The 24,032-nt window shown below is 40.1% G+C and overlaps 2 protein-coding genes across 4 annotated transcripts in view; one reads left to right on the top strand and one right to left on the bottom strand.

The window, feature by feature from the left end:
* Positions 1–24,032, top strand: part of PATE2 (prostate and testis expressed 2) — a 100,167-nt gene that overhangs the window by 5,644 nt on the left and 70,491 nt on the right. The gene's annotated exons all lie outside the window — the stretch shown is intronic.
* On the bottom strand, positions 4,251–23,806 carry PATE4 (prostate and testis expressed 4). Its single transcript, XM_033205306.1, has 4 exons — positions 23,623–23,806; positions 19,042–19,158; positions 17,371–18,717; positions 4,251–4,261 (listed from the first exon to the last, which is right to left on the bottom strand). The coding sequence occupies exons 1-3, from the start codon at positions 23,678–23,680 to the stop codon at positions 18,596–18,598; spliced, it is 297 nt and encodes a 98-aa protein (XP_033061197.1). The 5' UTR covers positions 23,681–23,806; the 3' UTR covers positions 4,251–4,261; positions 17,371–18,595.

Below are 24,032 nucleotides of genomic sequence, written 5' to 3'. Positions count from 1 at the left end.
CGATCATTTGAAGCCTTCTTCTCTCAACTCGTCAAAGTCATTCCCCATCCAGCTTTGTTCTGTTTCTGGCGAGGAGCTGTGTTCCTTTGGAGGAGAAGAGGCGCTCTGATTTTTAGAATTTTCAGCTTTTCTGCTCTGGTTTCTCCCCATCTTTGTGGTTTTATCTGCCTTGTTCTTTGATGATGGTGACATACAGATGGGGTTTTGGTGTGGATGTCCTTTTTTTTGATGTTGATGCTATTCCTTTCTGTTTGTTAGTTTTCCTTCTAACAGTCAGGACCCTCAGCTGCAGGTCTGTTGGAGTTTGCTGGAGGTCCACTCCAGACCCTGTTTGCCTGGGTATCACCAGTGGAGGCTGCAGAACAGCAGATACTGCGGAACAGCAAATGTTGCTGCCTGATCGTTTCTTTGGAAGCTTCGTCTCAGAGGGGCACCCAGCCGTATGAGATGTCAGTCTGCCCCTACTGGGAGGTGCCTCCCAGTTAGGCTACTCAGGGATCAGGGACCCACTTGAGGAGGCAGTCTGTCCGTTCTCAGGTCGCAAACTCCATGCTGGGAGAACCACTACTCTCTTCAAAGCTGTCAGACAGGGACGTTTAAGTCTGCAGAAGTTTCTGCTGCCTTTTGTTCAGCTATGCCCTGCCCCTGGAGGTGGAGTCTGCAGAGGCAGGCAGGCCTCCTTGAGCTGCGGTGGGCTCCACCCAGTTCAAGCTTCCTGGCCGCTTCCTTTACCTAGTCAAGCCTTAGCAGTGGCGAGCGCCCCTCTCCCAGCCTCGCTGCCACCTTGCAGATCGATCTCAGACTGCTGTGCTAGCAGTGAGCTAGGGTCTGTGGGTGGGGGCCCTCCCAGTCAGGTGAGGGATATAATCTCCTGGTGTGCCATTTGCTAAGACTGTTGGAAAAATGCAGTATTAGGGTGTGAGTGACCCGATTTTCCAGGTACCGTCTGTCATGGCTTCCCTTGGCTAGGAAAGGGAATTCCCCGAACTCTTGTGCTTCCCAGGTGAGGTGATGCCCTGCCCTGCTTCGGCTCACGCTCTGTGGTCTACACCCACTATTGGAAAAGCCCCAGTGAGATGATCCCGGTACCTCAGTTGGAAATGCAGAAATCACCCGTCTTCTGCATTGCTCACACTGGGAGCTGTAGACTGGAGCTGTTCCTATTTGGCCATCTTGGAACCTCCTCCTAATGATGGTGAATAATTCTTTTAATGTTTTCATGAATTCAGTTTGCTAATATTTGGTTGAGAATTTTTGCATATGCATTCATCAGGGATATTGTCTGTCCTTTTCCTTTCTCCTAGTGTTCTTGTCTGGATTTTGTATCAGGGTAATGCTGGCCTCATAAAGTGAATTTGAAAGTTGTCTCTCTGCTTTGATTTTTTGGATGAGTTTGAGAAGACATTAGTTCTGGTGTTAGTTCTTCTTTAAATATTTGGAAAAATTCAGTGGTAAAACTCTCTGGTCTTGAAATTTTCTTTTATGAAATGTTTTTATTATTACTAATTTGATCTTCTTAGCCATTATTTATCTGTTCACATTTTCTATTTTTTCTTGACTTGGTCTTGGTAGGTTGTATTTGTCTAGGAATTTGTTCATTTCTTCTAGATTATCCCATTTGTTGGCATATGTTTGTTCATAATAGTTTCTTACGATTTTTAGTATTTCTGTAGCATTGGTTACAATGTCTTTTTCATTTCTTATCTTATGTAATTGAATTTTTCTTTTTTTCCTGGTTAGTCTAGTGATTTCCTTAGTCTGCTGAAATTATGTATCTTTTTAAAAAACCATCTCTTAGGCCAGGCACAGTGGCTTACGCCTGTAATCCCAGCACTTTGGGAGGCTGAGGTAGGCAGATCACGAGGTCAGGAGATCAAGACCATCCTGGCTAACACGGTGAAACCCTGTCTCTACTAAAAAATACAGAAAGTTAGCCAGGTGTGGTGGCACGTGCCTGTAGTCCCAGCTACTCAGGAGGCTGATGCAGGAGAATCACTTGAACCCGGGAGGCGGAGGTTGCAGTGAGCAGAGATCGCACACTGCACTGCAGCCTGGGTGACAGAGCGAGACTCCATCTCAAAAAACAAAAACCAAAAAACCATCTCTTAGTCTTGTGTGTTGTTTTCTATTGTTTTTATAGTCTACTTCATTTATTTCTGCTTTGATCTTTGTTATATTCTTCCTTACACTAACTTTAGGCTTACTTCTTCTTTCTCTAGTTCCTTGAGGTGTAATATTTGATTGTTTATCTGGATTATTCTTAAATGCAAGCATTTACCATTTTATACATTATATATGTTTTTCGTAAGACTGTTTCTGCTGAATCCCATAAGCTTTGATACATTGTGTTTCCATTTTTGTGTTGAGGTATTTTTTTTTACTCTTTTTTTAAAAATTTCTTTTGAGATCCTTTGGTTGTTTAGGAGCATGTTGTTTAATTTCCACCTAGTTGTGTCTCACTATTTCTCCCGTGATTGATTTCTATTTTATTGTTGCTGTGATCTGAAAAGATGCTTGGTGTGGTTGCAATTCTCTTAAATTTGGTAAAGTTTGTTTTGTGGACTAACATCATACTGAAGAATTTTCTGTGTGTGCTTGAGAAGAATGTGTATTCTGATGCTATTGGGTGGAATGTTCTGTATGTCTGTTAGGCCCATTTAGTCTAAAGTATAATTCAAGTCAGTTGTTTCATTATTGCTTTTCTGTCTAAATGATCTGTTCACTGTTGAAAATGCAATACTAGTATCGTATTGCCGTCAATCTCTCCCTTCAGATCATTTAATAATTGTTTTATGTATTTAGGTGCTCAGATGTTGGGTTTGTATTTATTTACAACTTATATATACTCTTGTTGAATGAATTCATTTATCATTATGTAATGATCTCTGTCTTTTTAACTAATTAATTAATTCGTATTACCAGATAAGGAGAGTGTCTTTTTTAAAAACTAGTTTTTGACTTAATGTTTATTCTGTCTACATATAGCTATCTTTACTCTCTTTCATTTCCATTTTGTGTGGAATACCTTTTTCCATTCGTTCTCTTTCGAGCTATGTACATCCATACTAGCACTGTGAATCTCTTACAAGCATATAGTTGAATCTTGTTTTTTCAATCCATTCAGCCTCTGTATGCCTTTTTATTGGATAATTTAATCCATTTACATTCAAGGTAATTATTGACAGTTAAGAAATTGCTACTATCATTTTAGTATTGTTTTCTGATTGTTTTGTAGGTCCTTTGGTTCTTTCTTCTTTTCTTGCTGTCTTCCTTTGTGGTTTGATGGTTTTCTGTTGTGGTATGCTTTGAATACTTTCTTTTTATATGTCATGCAACTATTACAGATTTTTGCTTTGTGATTACCCATGAGGCCTACACAAAATATCTTATTCTTATAGCAAGGCAGCCTTAGGGTAATAACAACTTAACTTTAATCACATGCAAAATATCTACATTTTCATTCCATTCACACATCTTTTATGATTTTGATATCAAAATTTACTCCTTTTGGTAATTTGTACCCCTTAAAATTTTTTTGTAGGTACAATTATTTTTAATAGTTTTGTCTCTTAACTTTCATGGTAGAATAAAATTGCTTTACACATCTCTTTTATAATGTGAGAGAATTCTGAGTATGACTCTATTACTTATAACAACTGGGTTTTTTACTTTTTTTTGTTTTGTTTTTAGTTAGTGGGTTGTTCATTTTAGCTTAAAGAACTCCCATTAGTAATTCCTATAAAGTAAGCCTAGTGGTGAAGAATTCTCTCAGTTTTTGTTTATCTGGGGAAGTTTTAATTTTTCCCTTATTTTTGAAGGACAGATTTGTCAGGCAAAGTATTCTTGATTAGCAGACTTTTTCCTTCACCACTTTGAATGTATCATTCTACTCTTTTCTAGCCTGCAGGGTTTCTGCTGAGAAATATACTGAAATCCATATTGGGGCACTCTTGAATGTAGTATGTCTCCCATCTGTTGCTGCTTTAAGTATTCTTTCTTTTCCTTTAAGTTTTGATAATTTGATTATGATATGTCTTATTATAATACTCCTCTTTGGGTAGAATTTGATGGTGATCTCCAAGTTTCCTATACCCAAATGATATCCCCTTTCATCAGATTTGGAAAACTTTCATCCATTATTTTCTTAAATATGCTTTGTAAATTTTTTCTCCCTTCTTCCTTCAGGAACTCTTATTACGTCAAGATTTGTTAGGTTTATGGTGTCCCATAATTTCCACTGGTCTGCTTCTCTCTTCCTTTCCTTTCCTTTCCTTTCCGTTCCGTTCCGTTTTCCCATTTCCTTTTTTGGTTGGATAATTTCAAATGTTCTCTTGTCAGGCTCACCAATCCTTTTTTTTGAGATAAAATCTCCCTGTGCCTCCCAGGTTCAAGTGCAGTGGTGTGATCTTGGCTCACTGCAACCTCCGCTTCCTGAGTTCAAGCCATTCTCCCACCTCAGCGTCCCAAATAGCTGAGACTATGGGCTCCCGCCACCATGCCCAGCTAATTTTTGTATTTTTAGTTAGCATTACCCAACCAGACAAAGACACTTCAAAAACAGAAAACTCCTGGGCAACATCTCTGTTGAATAATGATGGAAAAACCTCCAACAAAATACTAGCAAACTGAATTTACCAACACATTAGAAATATCACTGATCATAACCAAATGAGATTTATCCCTGGGATGCAAGGATAATTCAACATACATAAATCAATCAATGTGGTACATCACATCAACAGTATGAAGGACAAAAACCAGGTGATATTTCAATTGATGCTGAAAAAGCGTTTGATAAGATTCAACATGCTTTTATGACAAAACCCTAAAAAAACTGGGTGTCTAAGGAACACACCTCAACATAATAAAAGCTGTGTATGACAGACCCATAGCTAATATCATATTGAATGGGGAAAAACTGAAAGCCTTTTCTCTAAGTACAGAAACATGACAAAGATGCTCACTTTCACCACCATAATTCAACATAGTACTGGAAGTCCTAACTAGAGCAATCAGACAAGAGAAAGAAATAAAGGACAACCAAACTGGAAAGGAAGAAGTCAAATTATCTTTGTTTGTAGATGATACAATCCTATATTTGGAAAACCTAAAGACTCCATCAAAAACCTGTTAGGACTGATAAAAAAAATTCTGTGAAGTTACAGGATAAAAAAATCAACACACAATAATCAGTAGCATTGCTATATGCCAACAATGAACAATCTGAAAAAGAAACCGAGAAAGAAATCATATTTACAATAGTCACAGAAAAAATTAAATACCTAGGAATTAGCAAAAGAAGTGAAAGATTTCTACAATAAAAACTATAAAACACCAATGAAAGAAATTGAAGAAGACACCAAAAACCAGAAATATATTTCATGTTCATGGATTGCAGGAATCAATATTTTAAAAATGTCCATACTACCAAAACAATCTAAAGATTCAATGCAATTTGTATCAAAATATCAATGATGTTCTTCATGGAAATAAAAAAATTCCTAAAATTTCTACAGAGCGACAAAAGATCCAGAATATCCAAAGCTATCATGAACAAAAAGAACAAAACTGGAGCAATCACATCAACTGACTTCAAATTATACTATAGAGCTATAGTCACCAAAACAGCAAGGTACTAGTATAAAAACAGACACATAGACCAATGGAACAGAACAGAGAACCCAGAAACAAATCCACACACCTACAGCGACGTCATTATTAATAAAGGTGTCAAGAACCATACACTGGGGAAAAGACAGTCTTTCAGTACATGGTCTTGTGGAAACTGGATATCCATATGCAGAAAAATGAAAGTAGACCCCCATCTCTTGCCATATACAAAAATCAAATCAAAATTGATTACAGACTTAAATCAAATACCTGAAACTGTAAAACTACTACAAGAAAACATTGAGGAAACTCTCCAGGACATTGTATTGAGGAAATATTTCTGAGTAATACCCCACAAGCATAGGCAATCCAAACAAACAAACAAACAAAAAAAAAAAAAATGGAGAAATGGGATTACATCAAGTTAAAAATCTTCTGCACAGCAAAGGACACAATCAGCAAAGTGAAGAGACAATCCACAGAATGGGAGAAAATATTTGCAAACTACCCGTCTGACAAGGGATTAATAACCAGAATATACAAAGAGGTCAAATGACTTTAAAGGAAAAATACAATAATATAAAAATGGATAAAACATCTGAATAGCCATTTCTCAAAAATAAGACATGCAAGTGGGAAACAGACATATGAAAGGTGCACAACATCATTGATCACTAGAAAAATACAAATCAAAACTACAATGAGATATCATCCCATTCTGTTGCAACAACTTTTACCCAAAAGTTAGACAATATCAAATGCTGGTGAGGATATTAGGAAAAGGGAACCCTTGTACACTGTTCGTGGGAATGTACAACCACTATGGAGTTTGGTGGTTCCTCAAAAAACTAAAAGTAGAGCTACTATATGATCCATTTTACCCTCATACCTATGTTCATCAATTGTTGATTATTCTCAACTAATCATAAAGACATCAGAACATTGTATTTATTATTCAGCACATAAGAATAATAGGAACTGCCTTAAGTCTTCCAATCCAAGCAGAACTGGGTCGACTCCTAGGAATATATCCAAAAGAAAGGAAATCAGTATATTGAATAGATATCTGCACTCGAGTTTATTGAAGCACCATTCACAATAGCCAAGATTTGGAAGCTACCTAAGTGTCCATCAGCAGATGAATGGGTAAAGAAAATGTGATGCCTATACACAATGGAGTACTATTCAGTCATACAAAGAATGAGATCCTGTCACTTGCAACAACATGGGTGGAAGTGGAGGTCATTATGTTAAGTGAAATAAGCCAGGCATGGAAAGACAAACTTCACATATTCTCATTTGTTTGTGGAAACTAAAAATTAAAACAGTCGAACTCATGGAGGCAGAGAGTAGAAGGATGGTTACTAGAGGCTGGGAAGGGTGGTGGGGCAGGAGATGGGTGTGGAGGAAGAGAAGATAGTTAATGGTACAAAAAATAGAAGGAATAAGACCCACTATTTGATAGCATATCAGGATGAATATAGAAAAAAATAATGTGGCTGGGTGTGGTGGCTCACGCCTGTAATCCCAGCACTTTGGGAGGCCAAGGTGGGTGGATCACTTGAGGTCAGGAGTTCAAGACCAGCCTGGCCAACGTGGTGAAACCCTGTCTCTACTAAAAGTATGAAAAAAAAAAAAAAAAAAGCCAGGCATGGTGGTGGAAACTTGAAATCCCAGCTACTCGGGAGGCTGAGGCAGGAGAATTACTTGAACAGAGAGGCGGAGGCTGCAGTGAGCTGAGATTGCGCCACTGCACTCCATCCTGGGTGACAGAGCGAGACTCCATCTAAAAAAATTTAATTTTATGTTTAAAAATAGCCAAAACAGTATAATTGGATTGTTTGCAACACAAAGGGTAACTGCTTAAGGTGACGGATATTACATTTAACCTGATGTGATTATTATAAATTGCATATCTGCATCAAAATGTCTCAGGTACCCCATAAATATATACACCTACTATGTACTCCCCAAAATAAAAATAACAAAAAAGAAAATGAAATAAGTGAAGTTGAACGGGTGCGTAGAGTGCAAAACAGGAAACATGAGGCAGAACCTACACTTACTCATAGTTTGGTGAGATTAAAGAACATGTAATGAAGGGAAAATTTTAGTTGCTTTCAGAGACAAGGAATAGGCATTTAAATAGAAACACAAATCAGATTCAATTCAGAATTCTCAACAGCAACACTGGGTACAAAAATACTACAATATAATTTTTCAGCATAATGAAGGAAAATAACTTTGAAAATGCACAAATCCTAAGGAAAGGTGACTTTTCAATGATTCTAGAAAAGAAAAAGAAATTGTGTTCTGATTAAATAATTTGCAGATGATATAGCATTTATATGGGATAATAAGGAGAATTATATAGAAAAGTTGCTGGTTGTGATGGTTAATACTGAGTATCAACTTGATTGGATTGAAGGATGCAAAGTATTGATCCTGGTTGTGTCTGGGGGTGTTGCCAAAAGAGATTAACATTTGAGTCAGTGGATTGGGAAAGGCAGACCCACCCTTATTCTGGGAAGGCACCATCTAATCAGCTGCCCGCACAGCTAGAATGTAAAGCAGGCAGAAAAATGTGAAAAGAGTAGACTGGGTGAGCCTCCCTGAGCCTCCATCTTTCTCCTGTGCTGGATGCTTCCTGCCCTCACACATCAGACTCCAAGTTCTTCAGTTTTGGGACTCAGACTGGCACTCCTTGCTCCTCAGCTTGCAGACAGCCTATTGTGGGACTTTGTGATCCCGTGAGTTAATACTTTAAAAACTACCATATATATATATCTATACACACACACACACACACATATACATATATACATATATATGGGAGTTTTTAAAGTATATATAAATATAGTTCTGTCCCTTTGGAGAACCCTGACAAATACATTGGGTATAAAATCAGCTTACAATATTTTTTGAAATTTTATTTTATTTTTATTTTAAATTCTGGGATACATGTGCAGGACGTGCAGGTGTTTTACATAGGTAAACATCTGCCATGGTGGTTTGCTGCACCTGCCAACCCATCACCTAGGCTTAAGCCCAGCATGCATTAGGCATTTTTCCTAATGATCTCCCTCCCCCAGCCCCCCAACCCCTGACAGCCACCAGTGTGTGTTGTTCCCCTCCCTGAGCCCATATGTTCTCACTGTTCAGCTCCCACTTATAAGTGAGAACATGTAGTGTTTGGTTTTCTGTTCCTGTATTAGTTTGCTGAGGATAATGGCTTCCAGCTGCATTCATGTCCTTGAAAAGGACATGATCTCATTCCTTTTTATGACTGCTTAGTATTTCATGGTGTATATGTACCACATTTTCTTTATCCAGTCTATCATTGATGGGCATTTGGGTTGATTCCATGTCTTTGCTATTGTGAATAGTGCTGCAGTGAATATACGTGTGCATGTATCTTTATAATAGAATGACTTATATTCCTTTGGGTATATAGCCAGTAATAGAATTGCTGTGTCAATGGTATTTTTGGTTCTAGATCTTTGAGGAATTGCCACACTGTCTTCCACAATGGTTGAACTAATTTACATTTCCGCCAACAGTGTAAAAGTGTTCCTATTTCTTTGCAACCTCTCCAGCATTTGTTGTTTCTTGACTTTTTAATAATCGCTATTCTGACTGGCATAATATGGTATCTCATTGTGGTTTTGATTAGCATTTCTCTAACGATCAGTGATGTTGAGCTTTTATTCATATATTTGTTGGTTGCATCAATGTCTTCTTTTGAAAAGTGTCTGTTCATGTCCTTTGCCGACTTTTTAATGGGGTTGTTCATTTTTTCTTGTAAATTTGTTTAAGTTCATTGTAGACTCTGGATATTAGACCTTCGTCAGATGGATAGATTGCAAAATTTTTCTCCCACTCTGTAAATTGTGTTCACCATTCACTCTGATGATGGTTTCTTTTGCAGTGCAGAAGCTCTTTAGTTTAATTAGATCCCATCTGTCAATTTTTACTTTTGTTGCAATTGCTTTTGGTGATTTTGTCATGAAATCTTTGCCTGTGCCTATGTCCTGAATGGTATTACCTAGATTTTCTTCTAGGGTTTTTAGAGTTTTGGGTTTTACATTTATGTCTTTAATCCATCTTGAGTTAATTTTTGCACAAAGTATAAGGAAGGGGTCCAGTTTCAATTTTTTTTTTTTTTTTGATATGGCTAGCCAGTTCTCTTTTTTTTTTTTTTTTTTTTTTTTTTTTGAGGCGGAGTCTCGCTCTGTCGCCCAGGCTGGAGTGCAGTGGCCGGATCTCAGCTCACTGCAAACTCCGCCTCCCGGGTTTACGCCATTCTCCTGCCTCAGCCTCCCGAGTAGCTGGGACTACAGGCGCCCGCCACGTCGCCCGGCTAGTTTTTGTATTTTTAGTAGAGACGGGGTTTCACAGTGTTCGCCAGGATGGTCTCGATCTCCTGACCTCGTGATCCGCCCGTCTCGGCCTCCCAAAGTGCTGGGATTACAGGCTTGAGCCACCGCGCCCGGCCTTATGGCTAGCCAGTTCTCTCAGCATCATTGATTAATTAGGGAATCCTTTCCCCATTGCTTGTTTTTGTCAGGTTTGTTGACGATCAGATGGTTGTAGATGTACAGTATCGTTTCTGAGTTATCTATTCTGTTCCATTGGTCTATGTGTCTGTTTTTGTACCAGTACCCTGCTGTTTTGGTTACTGTAGCCCTGTAGTATAGTTTGAAGTCAGGTAGCTTAATACTTTCAGCTTTGTTCTTTTTGCTTAGGATTGTCTTGGCTATATGAGGTCTTTTTAAATTTCATATGAATTTTAAAATAGTTCCTTCTAATTCTGTGAAGAATGTCAACTTTAGTTTAATGAGAATAGCATTGAATCTATAAATTGCTTTGGGCAGTATGGCCATTTTCACGACATTGATTCTTCCTATCCATGAGCATGGAATGTTTTTCCATTTGTTTGTGTCCTCTCTGATTTTCTTGATCAGTGGTTTGTAGTTCCCCTTGAAGAGGTTCTTCACTTCCCTTGTTAGCTGTATTCCTAGGTATTCTAATGTCTTTGTAGCAATTGTGGATGGGAGTTCATTCTTCATTTGGCTCTCTGAAACTTAGTTTGGCTGGATATAAAATTCTGGGTGGGAATTTTTTTTTTTTTTTAAATGTTGAATATTGGCCCCCAATCTCTTCTGACTTGTAGGGTTTCTGCTGAGAGGTCGGCTGTTAGTTTGATGGGCTTCCCTTTGTAGGTGACCTGGCTTTTCTCTCTGCTGCCCTTAAAATCTTTTTCTTCATTTTGACCGTGGTGAATCTGATGATTATGTGTCTTGGGTTGATCTTTTCATGGAGTATCTTACTGGGTGTCTCTGGGTTTCCTGATAGAATATTGGCCTGCCTTGCTAGGTTGGGGAAGTTCTCCTGGATGATATCCTGAAGTGTGTTTTCCAACTTGGCTCTGTTCTCCCCATATTTTTTAGGTACCCCAATCAGTCATAGGTTTGGTCTTTTCACATAATCCCATAGTTCTTAGAAGTTTTGTTCATTATTTTAATTCTTTTTTCTCTAATCTTATCTGCCTCTCTTATTTCAGCAAGATAGTCTTCAAGCTCTGATATTCTTTCTTCTGCTTGGTCTATTCATCTATTGATACTTGTGTTTGCATTGTGAAGTTCTTGTATTGTGTTTTTCAGCTCCATCAGGTCATTTATATTCCTCTCTAAACTGACTATTCTGGTTAACAGCTCCTGTAATGTTTTATCATGGTTCTTAGCTTCTTTACATTGGATTAAAACATACTCCTTTAGCTCAGTGAAGTTTGTTATTGCCCACCTTCTTAAGCCTACTTCCATCAATTTATCCAACTCAGCCTCAGCCCAGGTCTGTGCTCTTGCTGGACAGGTGTTGCAATCATTTGGAGGAGAAGAGGCTCTCTGGCTTTTTGAGTTTTCAGTGTTTTTGCATTGATTGTCATCTCCATGGGTTTATCTACCTTCAGTCTTTGAGGCTGCTGACTTTTGGCTGGGGTTTCTGTGGGGTCTTTTTCATTGATTTTGTTGTTGTTATTGTTGCTTTTTGTTTGTTTTTCTTTTAGAAGTCAGGCCCCCCTTCCCCAGGGCTGCTGCAGTTTGCTAGGGGTCCACTGCAGATCCTATTCACCTGGGTCCCACCTGCACTTGGAGGTATCACCAGTGGAGGCTGCAGAACAGCAAAGATGGCTGCCTGTTCCTTCCTCTGGGAGCTCCTTCCCAGAGGGACACCAACCTGATGCCGGCTGGAATGCTCCTGTATGAGGTGTCTGGAGGCCCCTGTTGGGAGGTCTCACCCAGTCTGGAATAACAAGATTCAGGACCTGCTTAAATCAGCAGTCTGGCTGCCTCTTGGCAAAACAGGTGTGCTGCACTGGGGGAAAACTCCCTCATCCGGGCTGCCCTAACTCTTCAGAGCTAGCAGGCAGAAAAGACTAAGATGGCTGATCGGTGGAGACCACAGTGCCCCTCCTGCTAGGGGCTCATCCCAGAGAGATCAGAGTTCTGTCTATAACCCCCTGGCTGGAGATACTGAAATGACCACAGGGAGGCCCTGCCTGGTGAGGAGGCATGGGTCAGGGTCCCACTTAAAGAAGCAGCCTGGCTGTGATCTGTCACAGCCACTGCACTGTGCTGTGGGGAACTCCTCCTAGTCCAAACTGCCCTGTCTCACTGGCACTTGCAGGGGAAAATGGCTGACTGGAGCTGCCGTGATGGTGGTCACCCCTCCCTGCCAGGAACTCAGTAGTCTTAGGCAGTTCCCAGCCTGCTGTCTTGACTGGCAGGGATTCCAAGCCCGTGGGTCTTAGCATGTGGGGTTCTGTGAGAGTGGAGCCTGCTGAGTGAGGCCGCTTGGCTCTCTGGCTTCAGCCCTTTTCCTATAGGAGTGGATAGATCTCCTGCCTCACTGGATTTCCTGGAGCTAAAATATGCAAAACACCTGCATCTCAGTGTCTGCGCAAGTGGCTGCTGACCTGAGCGGTTGCTGTGGGTCTGCACAGCTCTGTGCTTTGGACCCAAGGCCCTGGTGATGTGGGCTTACTAGGGGATCTCCTAATCTGTGGGTTGCAAAGATCTGTGGGAAAAGCGCAGTTTCCTTGGTGGGGTAGCACAATCACTCACTGCCTCCCTTGGCTGGGGGAAGGAGCTCACTTTGCCCTCTGCAGCTCCCAGGTGGGCCCTCACTCCACCCTGTTTTTGCTCACTCTCTGTGGGTTGTGCCAACTGCCTAGTCAGTCGCAATGAGAGAACCTGGGTACCTCAGTTGAAGAGGCAGAATTCACTCACCCTTTCGTTCTTCTTGGTGGGAGCCTCAGACTGGAGCTGTTTCTACTTGGCCATCATGGCACCTCCCCCACAACTTACAAAAATTAATAGCACTTCTCTGCATCAGTAATAATGAAGCATAATATACAATGAAAAGCTAAGTTACTATTCACAACAACACATATAGAAAAGTTTCTAGAAATTAATTCAACCCAAAATACTCAAAAACTTTATGGAGAAAATCTGAAGATAATAAATGGTTTTGATCATAATATGAAAAAATGGAGAATTATTTCATGTTCTTGAATGAAATGACAACTCACCTCAATAAAATTTTCAATTGCACTTTTGTTGCATTTAATAAATGTATTCTAAAATTTATGTGGAAGAATAAATGCACACAAATATCAAAATCAACCTTGAATAAGAAGAGTTAAGAAGAATGTATCTATTAGAGTCCAGTTAAGAACCATTAACATTTCTTGAAGTCATAATATCAAAAAGACACCTGTATACATATGTTTAGTTTATTGCAGCACAATTGCAAAGATATGGAACCAACCTAAGTGTCCATCAACCAATGAGTGGCTAAAGAAAATGTGGTATATATACACCGTGGAATACTACTCAGGCACAAAAAGGAATGAAATAATGTGTTTTGCAGCAACTTAGATAGAACAGGAGGGCATTATTCTAAGTGAAGTAACTCAGGAATGGAAAACCAAATACTGTTCTCACTTATAAGTGGGAGCTAAGCTATGGGGACGCAAAGGCATACATGATGGTATAATGGACTTTGGAGATTCAGAAGAGGGGAGAGTGAGAGGTGGCGAGGGATAAAAAACTATATATTGGGCCTGGCGCCTTGGCTTACGGCTGTAATTCCAGCACTTTGGGAGGCTGAGGCGAATGGATCACCTGAGGTCAGGAGTTCAAGACCAGCCTGGGCAACATGGTGAAACCTCATCTCTACTAAAAATACAAAAATTAGCCAGGTGTGGTGGCACACGCCTGTAATCTCAGCTACTTGGGAGGCTGAGACAAGAGAATCACTTGAACCCAGGAGGCGGAGGTTGCAGTGAGCCAAGATCACACCATTGCACTCCAGCCTGGGCGACAGAGTGAGACTCATCTCAAACAAACAAAACGAAACAAAACTCCCAAAACTATATATTGGGTGCAGTATACACTACTCAGGTGACAGCTATGCTAAAATCTCAGACTTCACCAATATACGATTCATCCATGTAACCGAAAACCACTTGGACCCCAAGAGCTATGGAAAAAAAAAAAAAGAAACATTCACATTTCTAGGTTTTCAAGCAAGGGGAATTAAATACAAGAAAATGGTTACAAAAGTGTTGAGAGATTGAAGGAGCCAAAAAGAGAACAATGCTGTTCCCCAGAGATCCGTACCTGTGAGAAGCTGTTATCATCCCTAGGGCTGCAGGAGCAAAGGGAACTTGGTATTATCTAGAGTCCATAAGTGCTGCAGGGTAACTGAGGTGAGGGAGAGCCTGCTGCTGAAGCTGCCTGTGTAATATTGTCATCACCACTTTTCAGGAAGCCAGGAACCTATATTTTTGCAGAGCAGAAGTTGCTGATGCTGTTGGATTTGCTGCCACAGATGCCATGAATACGGTGCTATTATGTTAGCTGGCAGTCTCCTGCAGTTGTTTGCTGCTGCCACTGCCAGAGCCACAGGCTGGTTTTGAATTTCCTGCAATTCAGAGAAGAGCAGTAATGGGCAGGAATGGAACTGAGAGCCAACAGACAAAGAAATGGCACAATGAGGGAACTTTCCCTACCAGATTTAAAGACATTCTACAAAACTATAGAAAAAAAAATAGCATAGTATTCATTCGAAAACAAATTGTCTTAGTGTGTTTGGGCTGCTATCACAAAAATACCATATCCTCGGTAATTTATAAACAATACAAATTTATTGCTTATAATTCTAGGGGCTGGGAAACCTGAGATTAAGGTACAAACAAATTACATGTTTGGTGAGGGCTCACCTCTGCTTTCCAGGTGATGTCTTCTTGCTGTGTCCTCATGTGGTGGCAGGGGCAAACAAGCTCCCTCTGGCCTCTTTCATAAGGACAGCAATCCTATTCATTAGGTCCCCATCCTTATGACATAATCACCTCTGAAGGGCCCTATCTCTTAATGCTATTGCACTGGGGATTAGGTTTCTGCATATGAATTTTGGTGGGACACAAACGTTCAGACCATAGCATGAATAGAGAATGGAATAGAATGGAAAGTTTTTTTTTTTTTTTATCTTGAGACGGAGTCTTGCTCTGTTGCCCAGGCTGGAGTGCAGTGGCGTGATCTTGGCTCACTGCAAGCTCCGCTTCCCGGGTTCACGCCATTCCCCTGCCTCAGCCTCCGAGTAGATGAACTACGGGCGCCCGCCACCACACCCGGCTAAGTTTTTGTATTTTTAGTAGAGGCAGGGTTTCACCGTGTTAGCCAGGATGGTCTCGATCTCCTGACCTCATGATTCGCCTGCCTCGGCCTCCCGAAGTGCTAGGATTGCAGGCGTGAGCCAACGTGCCCAGCCTAGAATGGAAAATTTTATATGCACGCACACACATGGCCACACACAAACATATTTGTATGTATATGATACTGTGATATAATAAATACAGAATTGATACTGGAACAACACAGGGTTGAACTCTGAGAGTCTCCTTAGATGTGGATTCTACTGCCTCTGCCACCCCTGAGATGGCAAGACCAGCCCCTCCTCTTCCACTTCCTCCTCAGCCTATTCAATGTAAAGACAATGAGGATGAAGACCTCTATGAAGATGATTTCCACTTAATGAATAGTAAGTGTACTTCCTGTTTCTTATGATTTTCTTAATATTTTCTTTTCTCTAGATTTCTCTAGATTACTTTATTGTAAGAATATAGTATATAATACTTACAATGTACAAAATAAGAATTGGCTGTTTGTAAAGTTTTTGGGTAGTCAAAAGTTATATGTGGATTTTAGACTGTACTCCTAACCCACATGTCATTCAAGGGTAAACTGTATATTTTGGTCTTTTTGTCCATGTCCTGGCACAGAGCTCCTAAAATGCTTGTAATTTTCTAAGTGATAAGAGAAATAGGAGCAACTTGTATTGTAATATTTGGTATTTTGTCCTTGGTTCATGAAGCATTTGCATGTCTTACAACAAATCCTTCAACCATGCCTGAGTTTATATTAGTGAGGTGATTTTTGCAAAGCCTTTAAATAACCACAGAATAAAGGCTGGTTGCCAAGGGAATCAACCATGTGATTAGAGGGTTAGAACTTTCAGCCCTGCGTCTCGACCTCTGGAGAAGGGAGGACTGGAGGCTGAATTAATCACCAGTGGCCAATCATTTATTAATAATCAATCATGTCTATGCAATGAATCCACCGTTAAAAATTACTAATTAAAAGGGTTTTTGGAGCTAATGCGTGGTGAACAAGAACACATCTGTGTGCTGGAAGGGTGGTGCATTCTAGACTCCACAAGGACAGAAACTCCTGTGCTCAGGACCCTTCCAGACCTTGCCCTATGTATCCCTTCATCTGGCTGTGCATCTGTGTCCTTTAATATATCCTTTGCAATAAAGCCATAATCATAAGCAAATTATCTCCTCAGTTTTGTGAGCTGTTCTAGCAAATTATTGAACTTGAGGAGGGGAATGTGGGAATTTCCAGTTTGGACCTAAGTTGTGTATAATCTGAGGACTCACAATTTGTGATTGGCATCTGCAGTTGGGGGGCAGTCTTGTGGGACTAAGCCGTTTGTCTGTGGGATCTGAACTAACTCTAGACGATTAGTGTCAGAATTGAGTTAAATTTTAGAGCACTCAGTCAGTATGCACTGGGGAATTGGATAATTTGTTGGTGTGGAAAACCCCATGTATTTCGTGTCAGAAGTGTTGTGTGTGAGACAGTATAGTAGAAAAAACAGTGATTTTTTTCCTTTATAATTAATGATAAAAATTGTATAACAAGTGAATGTAGAAAGGATAGACTTTGTAGTCAATGGTGTTAAAAAATCTGACTCATTCTATGGAGAAAAATAATACTGGATCTTTACTTAAGGCAATATTACAAAGGTGGCTTCACATAGGTTAAAGATCTGAATATAAAAACAATAACAAATCAAAACAATGTCCCCAGAGACCCTCTGGGGATTCTTCCCAGTGAGGACTGAGGATTCTTCAGAGAGGTAGGAGAACTACAAATGTACAGTCATAGGAGCTAAGAGAGGAGAGTTTTAAGAAGGGGACTGATATGGTTTGGCTGTGTCCCCACCCAAATTTCATCTTGAATTCCCACGTGTTGTGGGAGGGACTGGTGGGAGGTAATTGAATCATGGGGACAGGTTTATCCTGTGCTGTTCTCGTGATAGGAGGTCTCACGAGATCTGATGGTTATTATAAGGGGGAGTTTCCTGCACAAGCTCTCTTCTCTTGTCTGTCACCATGTGAGACGTGCCTTTCACCTTCTGCCATGATTGTGAGGCTTCTCCAGCCACGTAGAATTGTAAGTCCAATAAACCCCTTTCTTTGGTAAATTGCCCCGTCTTGGGTATATCCTTACCAGCAGTGTGAAAACAGACTAATACAGGGACATGACCTGTTAAAAGAATTTCAGTGAGTACACGAGCTAATGAGGAACTGACAAATTGAGCTATTAGGACATCATGTTTGATTGCTTCAGAACATAGCGAGGCACCGTTTACTACAGATATACCTAAAGGATTATCTGCAGCATGTCGTGAAGTTTAAAATCCATAAATTGATCTCCACATTCATTCATAGCACTTGCTCTGTATTCCTCTCTTCCTGCAGGTCAGCATAGGCCCTGAGTGGTGGATACTGTTGTCACCTAGACTGACCCCTGGGTACTCAGGCTTACCAATGATTTGAATTCCTAGAAGTTTATTTGGATTGTATTAGTTTCCCATTGCTGCTATAATAAATTATTGCAAACTTAGTGTTTTAAAACAATACACACTTAGCAGCTGAAAACAACACCCCCTTAAAGTTCTGGAAGCCAGACATTCCAAAATGAGTCTTACAGGGCTTAAATCAAGGTGTCGGCAGGGCTGGTTTCTGGAGGCTCTGAGGGGAGAACCTATTTCCTTGACTTTTTCAGCTTCTAATGGCCTCTTGTTTTTTGCTTATGGCCTATTCCTCCATCTTCAAAGCACGTGACTCCAATCTCTGCTTCCATCATCACATCATCTTTTCCTCTTCTGCGTCATATCTCCCTTTACTTGCATCTTACAAGGACATTTTGATTGCACTTAGGGCCCCCCAGATAATGCAAGGTAACCTCCCCTTCTCAAGATCCTTAATCACATTTTCAAAGTCCCTTTTGCCATATAAGGTAACATTCACAGGTTCCAGAGATTAGGATGTAGAAATATTTGGGGGTCCATTATTTAGTCTACCACAGGGATAGAAATCAGAAATCAGGAGTAGAAGACAAAAGAGTAAGCAGAGCTCATGGAGGATTTTGTTTCAGTGTTCATGGTTTTAGGGATCTAGTGGTGGAGGCTGGGTGTGGGGAACCCCTTCATTGCAATGAGGACACAGCCCCTGCAGCTCTCTCTGGGATCTTAGGCCAGTGTGGAATTTGGTGTGGGAAATAAAACAGTTCATGCTGGTTGGTCTTGATTCTGGATCTTGATCAGATGATCCTCTGCAAGTTCCTAAGCTCCATTAGAAGACGTTACAGAAGTTTCTGTCACAGCACAGTGTCACTCTCAACAGGCCTCTTTTGGAGTACTCCTCTTCCTGGCACTTATACTTACACATATGTGTTGAGTACATATGTTTGTCTCCTAAAAATGAAGAAGCCTGTTATAAATGCTGGAGGAGATTGCCTTAATAGTGACTTACTAAAACTCACCACCAAGAGGAATAGGACTTAACACTGGGTCTCTTTCCTTGGCTCCTGGGTTCATGTTCCCAATCGCCACTGTGACTGGCTCTGGATACCAAACCCTACACAGTGCGAAGTTGAAAATTATCCCTTCTTGCCCCCTCTTTTATTCCTTGCCTTACCTCCTAGCAGGACTAAATGATATTGAGTTCTTTATTCCAGGCACTAGCAAGAGTGATGGTTCTTTGCAGGCATTTTTGGAGTCTTCATGAGCCCCACTTACCCCTGAAATAGGCTGTTGTTGAACATAACTCATTTTCTTTTGCAATGCAAGTGCCTCGGCCTGCCATACACTTCCATCCTTCTGTGTATATGCAGGTATTACACTTCAGACCCATAACTGCAGGGTGGAGAGAATAGAATATTCAGGCTGGATCGTGGGACAATGGGAAAGTGAGTTTTCAGCATCAGTAAGAGGTTGCGTATTGACTATACTGTCCACTCACTCCATTAGCTGGTATTTGTGGAATTCTTGATTAATTTAGCTTTGTAAGTTAAGCTAGGAGGTGGACACAAAAGATAAGACACAGCCTCTGTGACCTGAATAGGGTCCATTTATATTTGAAGGCAAGATAAACATGTGAAATAATAAAAGAACAGCAAAGATAATATATAGTCAACCAGATAAATCCTGTGATGCAGATTAAGAGTATAGCAACAGGCAGATTACTGTGGGCTGGAAAAATAGGGAATACTTTAGCTAAAGACTTGAGCGGGCTCTTGAGATGTAGGTTAAACTTGGGTAGGTGGGGGCAGGGGATGGGCAGAGAAGGTGTTCCAGATAGGTAGTCATAATGAGGGAGAACACAGAGGTAGGAATGAAAATGGCATGTTTAGAGTGCACTGACTGAGATTACACCCTCTGATGGCTCCATCTGGCTTGGTCTGGCCTTTCTCTTTTTTTCAGGGAATAATTGCAACCAGGCAGAGAGACTGATTTGGGAGTCCCTGTAACCAGGAAGTAAGAGGAGAGGAGATGCAGGGTAGGGAGATGACACTGGAACCTATGGGTAATTTAGATTTAAGAACTAAGTGATAGTGATGATGGGGAAAGAAAGTAGAGTATTTCAATCTTCATCTCAGATGTTCCAAGGTTATAGAATCAGAACTTATATGGAGCCCAGGAGAACTTGAGTGCTATTGATTTATGTCCAATTTTGGGAATGGTCTTGTGGCATCTCTTCATTCTGAATTCCATTCTCACTATTCCATCAAGACTATCTTTTTGCTGACAACCTCTTAATGATAAATCCAATTGCCTTTGTGTAACCCTAAAGTTTATTCATTTTCCCTTCACTCAACAATGTTGAATTAAAGTGGTAAGTGTGAACATCCTTCTCTTTTCCTCTTATTTAGGGGGAAAGGATGATGTTAGTTGCTGATTTTTGAGCATTTTCCACATTCTGGACATTTTTTAGGTGCTGGGAATGCAAAGATAAACAAGTGTTTACATACATGCTGGAGACACAGGCATTAAACAATCCCTCCAAATAAGTACAATTGTATTATAATATCAAGAAATAGTTAAACATGCAATGAGAGCATTTAAGAGGGAAGAACTAACGTATTTTAGAGAGCCAAGAAAGGTTTCTGTGGGGAGTGGGCTGTAAGGTGAGGCCTGATCGTAAATAAGAGTCAGCCATGTAAGTGGGTGGTGTGGTGTGGGCAGAGTGAAGAACATTTCAGGCAGAGGGGATAGCAATGAAAAGAAGCTTGTCTGCTGAGGAACAAAAATGCTAAGGTAACTGGGGCACAGAATGGAGTGGGTTGTGCTATGAGACACGACTGGGCAGGTGAGCAGAGATTCAACTTCCTGAGCCCTCCTAGGCCAAAGACATGAGTATGGTTTTTGATCCATTAGCAATGGGAATTTATTGAAAATTTTAAGCAAGGAAGTAATCTGATCCTATTTACATTTATCTAGCAGGTCAATATGGGACTTAAAAGGGGCAAACAGAAAACAATTTTATTCTTCTGCCCACTACCCATTTGAGTATTCTTTCTAAAGCTAGTTCTCCTAGTCCTGCAGGTAATTTCAGGCAAGGCTGCTAACTTGTCTATGTACTTTTAGAAAAAAAAAAAAAAGTCTTGCCATCACTTTTGGGCATAAGAATAATTTGGGTTCAGTAATTTATGCATCGAGTCCCATGCAATAATAATAAAATAGCTCTATTTCATTAAAAGCCCACATTTCTCACCAGCAACCCGCTCTCCCTGCATGCATGCCCATGCACACCCACCCACACGCACACACGTATGCACAGACACATAGCTCAGGCTTGCTTAGGTGTTTGTAATGGGCAGGAGAGGGTGGCTTTGACTTTTTCCCTATTTCTCTTCTTGGTTTTCTCCTACTCACCTCTGGCTTATGAGTGATAGTTTCTGACCCATTTCAGTTGGTAAGAGGGAGGCGGACAGGTAAAGGACAGGAAAGATTTCATCGGACTGGCTCTGGTGCCATCATCTTTTGTCCATGGTAGTTATTTAAAACCCAGTCTCTTGGACTTTGTGTTTAATAAAAGCTGACTCATTTTCTTGAGCCAGGAGAACTCATTTTCTTGAGTTCCTTGAGTCAGGGGAACATTTGTGGGTTCTTCAGGATTTCCCCAACAAAAATATTGAAGTCCACTACTGTATCGTGGGTGGTGTATTTCCTGCAGCTGGTGATTATATTTTCTCTCAGCTGGAAGAAGCTAGTGGCCCACACCTTGCTAGAATACCTTGTTCCTCCAGACAGTCCTCTTGGATAGAACTTTAAACAGCTCAAGACTGAGTTGCTTGATATGGCATGGCCCAGGTCAGATCCAGGGGAATGTGTGCATATCCTCCCTGCTTGTATGTAATGCAGCTCAGCTGTCTCTCAGTTCCACCATTTCAGGGCTGTAGCCTCAGGCTCCCTCTCACCTTTAGGTTCCTCAAGCCCACTGTACCTTCCAAACACCAGAGGACACTATCAATTTCTCCCTGAAGCAACTTTCATGAGGCTTCTCTCTCTCACTGGAGTTGGAGCAGGCTGCGCAGTACACTGATAATGCCCTTCAAATAATTGTCTCTTTGGTCTTTAATCTCTGAGTATTTCCAACTTCAACATTTTAAAAATACATTATTTAAAAATAGATAATACTTTGATGTGACTAAATAGTAAGTAATAGAAAAAGAATGTTATGTAAAGTTGATCTCCCACTCTTGCCAGCTAGTTATCCAGTTTTCATCTGCCAAATAAAGGAAACCAGTTTTATTCATTTCTTTTATATCTTTTAGATTGATTTTCAGTATATTCAAGCAAATATAAATATGCACATGTATCTTTTTAACCCCTTTTCATAATTGGTAGTATACTATACATACTCTGCACTTTGATTTTTTGAATAATGTATACTAAATGTATCGTGTTCCATTGTAGTGTACCATGCTTTAATTAACCAGTCTCTTAAGAGAATTTAAGTTATTTGCATTTTTTGATATTATTTGCTGCAATAAATAATGCTGAACATATTTCATTTGTGTCGGAGTATATCTGTAACATAATTTCATACCAGCAGAATTGCTGGATTAAAAAGTAAACACTTTCTTAATTTTGATAGGTATTGCCGAATTGCCTGCCAGAGGAGATGTAACTATTTATTCTCTTGCTATCAATGCTTGGAAAATTCTTGTCTCACCACAACTGTAATACTCAAGTATTTTACGAAACTCCTGGATGTTGCCAATCTGATAGGTCTAAAATGGTATTTCAGTGTTCTTTTAATTTGCATTTTTCTTAGTATGAGTGAGATTGAGCACTTTTTATATGTTTAATAACCATTTTAATTTTCTTTTGTGTGAACTGTCTACACACTTTGCCCATTTTTCTATTAGGTTGTTGGCCTTTTCCTTTTTGATTTTTTTAAAGGAGGCATTACATATCAGGGATATGAGCCATTTGTTTGTGATGTGAGTTACATTTTTTATTTTTGCCATGAGGAATATTTTGATTTTCATGTGTCAAATTTGTCAGTTTTTCTTTTAAGAGCTCTGGATTTTGAGTCATAGTTAGAAAGGCCTTTCTCATTTCTAAGCTTGTAACTAAACAGATTATGTCATATTTTCTTATAATTCTTTTATGGTTCATTATTTCTTACTAAGTGTCAAAAGGTAGCAAAATAGAAATATAAGGTAGAAATATAATCATATTTGAATCACATTTGATAGGTAGAAAGCGTAGGAATCATTCACTAATTTTTAGTGAGTGTTAAGGGAGAGGGAGATTTCAAGGGTGACTTCCAAGTGTAAGAGGTGTTTATTGATGAAAGACTAAAGCTCAGAATAGAAATCTGGCTAGGATATAAAACTGGGCATTTTCAGCATGTAGATTGTAATTGAAGCCGTGGAAGTGGATAAGTTGATATAGAAGAGGGTGTGACTGGATAGCATAAAGCCTTGAAGTATCCCAGTGTTTAATGATCAGTTAGAATAAAGAATCCTACGAAATACACTGAGAAGTAGCCAGAGGATAGGAAAACTAGGAGAGTGTAGGAGAGAATAAAGGAGAAAAGTGTATTAAGAAAGTAAGGGACCAAAATGAGGTAAGTATGGATGAAAAGTCAATTAATATGAAATCAGAAATTTGCTGTCCTGTTTCCCTGCAATCAGTACATTTTCTTCTGGATTAGTATGTTGTATATGATCTCTCTGACATCCTGAAACTCAGATTGTACTGAGTCTTCAGGTCTGAGCTGGAGCATGTGAGTGAGACTTGGAGAGTAGAGGTTTAGAGAACAGCACCCCTAAGTTGCCTCCCTCCACCCGCATTGTTCAAACTTACCCTCTTTGAGGTAGAGAAAAGATAAGCTCATGAGGAGCAGTGTGTTCATTTTCCTCATTGGATGCTTGTTCGGGCGACAGAAGGTGTGCTGAGTGAGGTATTGGAAAGGACAGCCACTAGCTTGCTTTATAAAGCTTAGATGTTTGATCACAGCCAGTAAATAGAAAGGAGGGAGGAGTCCCTGATAAAGGCATGAGGCAGAACTGTCCTTTCCCCACTCCTTTCTCTTAAGGAGCCATAAGTCTGTACTAATGTGGAAAGTTCAGGCTGGTGAGCAGTGTCAGGGAATGCTTCTGGCTAAAGTTGAATTAGATTTCCACCCCTGACTCTTCATCCTCCCTCTGCCTTCCCTGCCCCGTATCTGTCTTCTCCCCACTTTTTTTTTTTTTTTTTAAGAGACAGGGTCTCAC

The sequence above is a fragment of the Trachypithecus francoisi genome, unplaced genomic scaffold (genome assembly GCF_009764315.1).
Source record: "Trachypithecus francoisi isolate TF-2019V2 unplaced genomic scaffold, Tfra_2.0 Lachesis_group8, whole genome shotgun sequence".
Taxonomy (NCBI): Eukaryota; Metazoa; Chordata; class Mammalia; order Primates; family Cercopithecidae; genus Trachypithecus; species Trachypithecus francoisi.
This window is presented reverse-complemented; position numbering and strand designations above follow the sequence as displayed.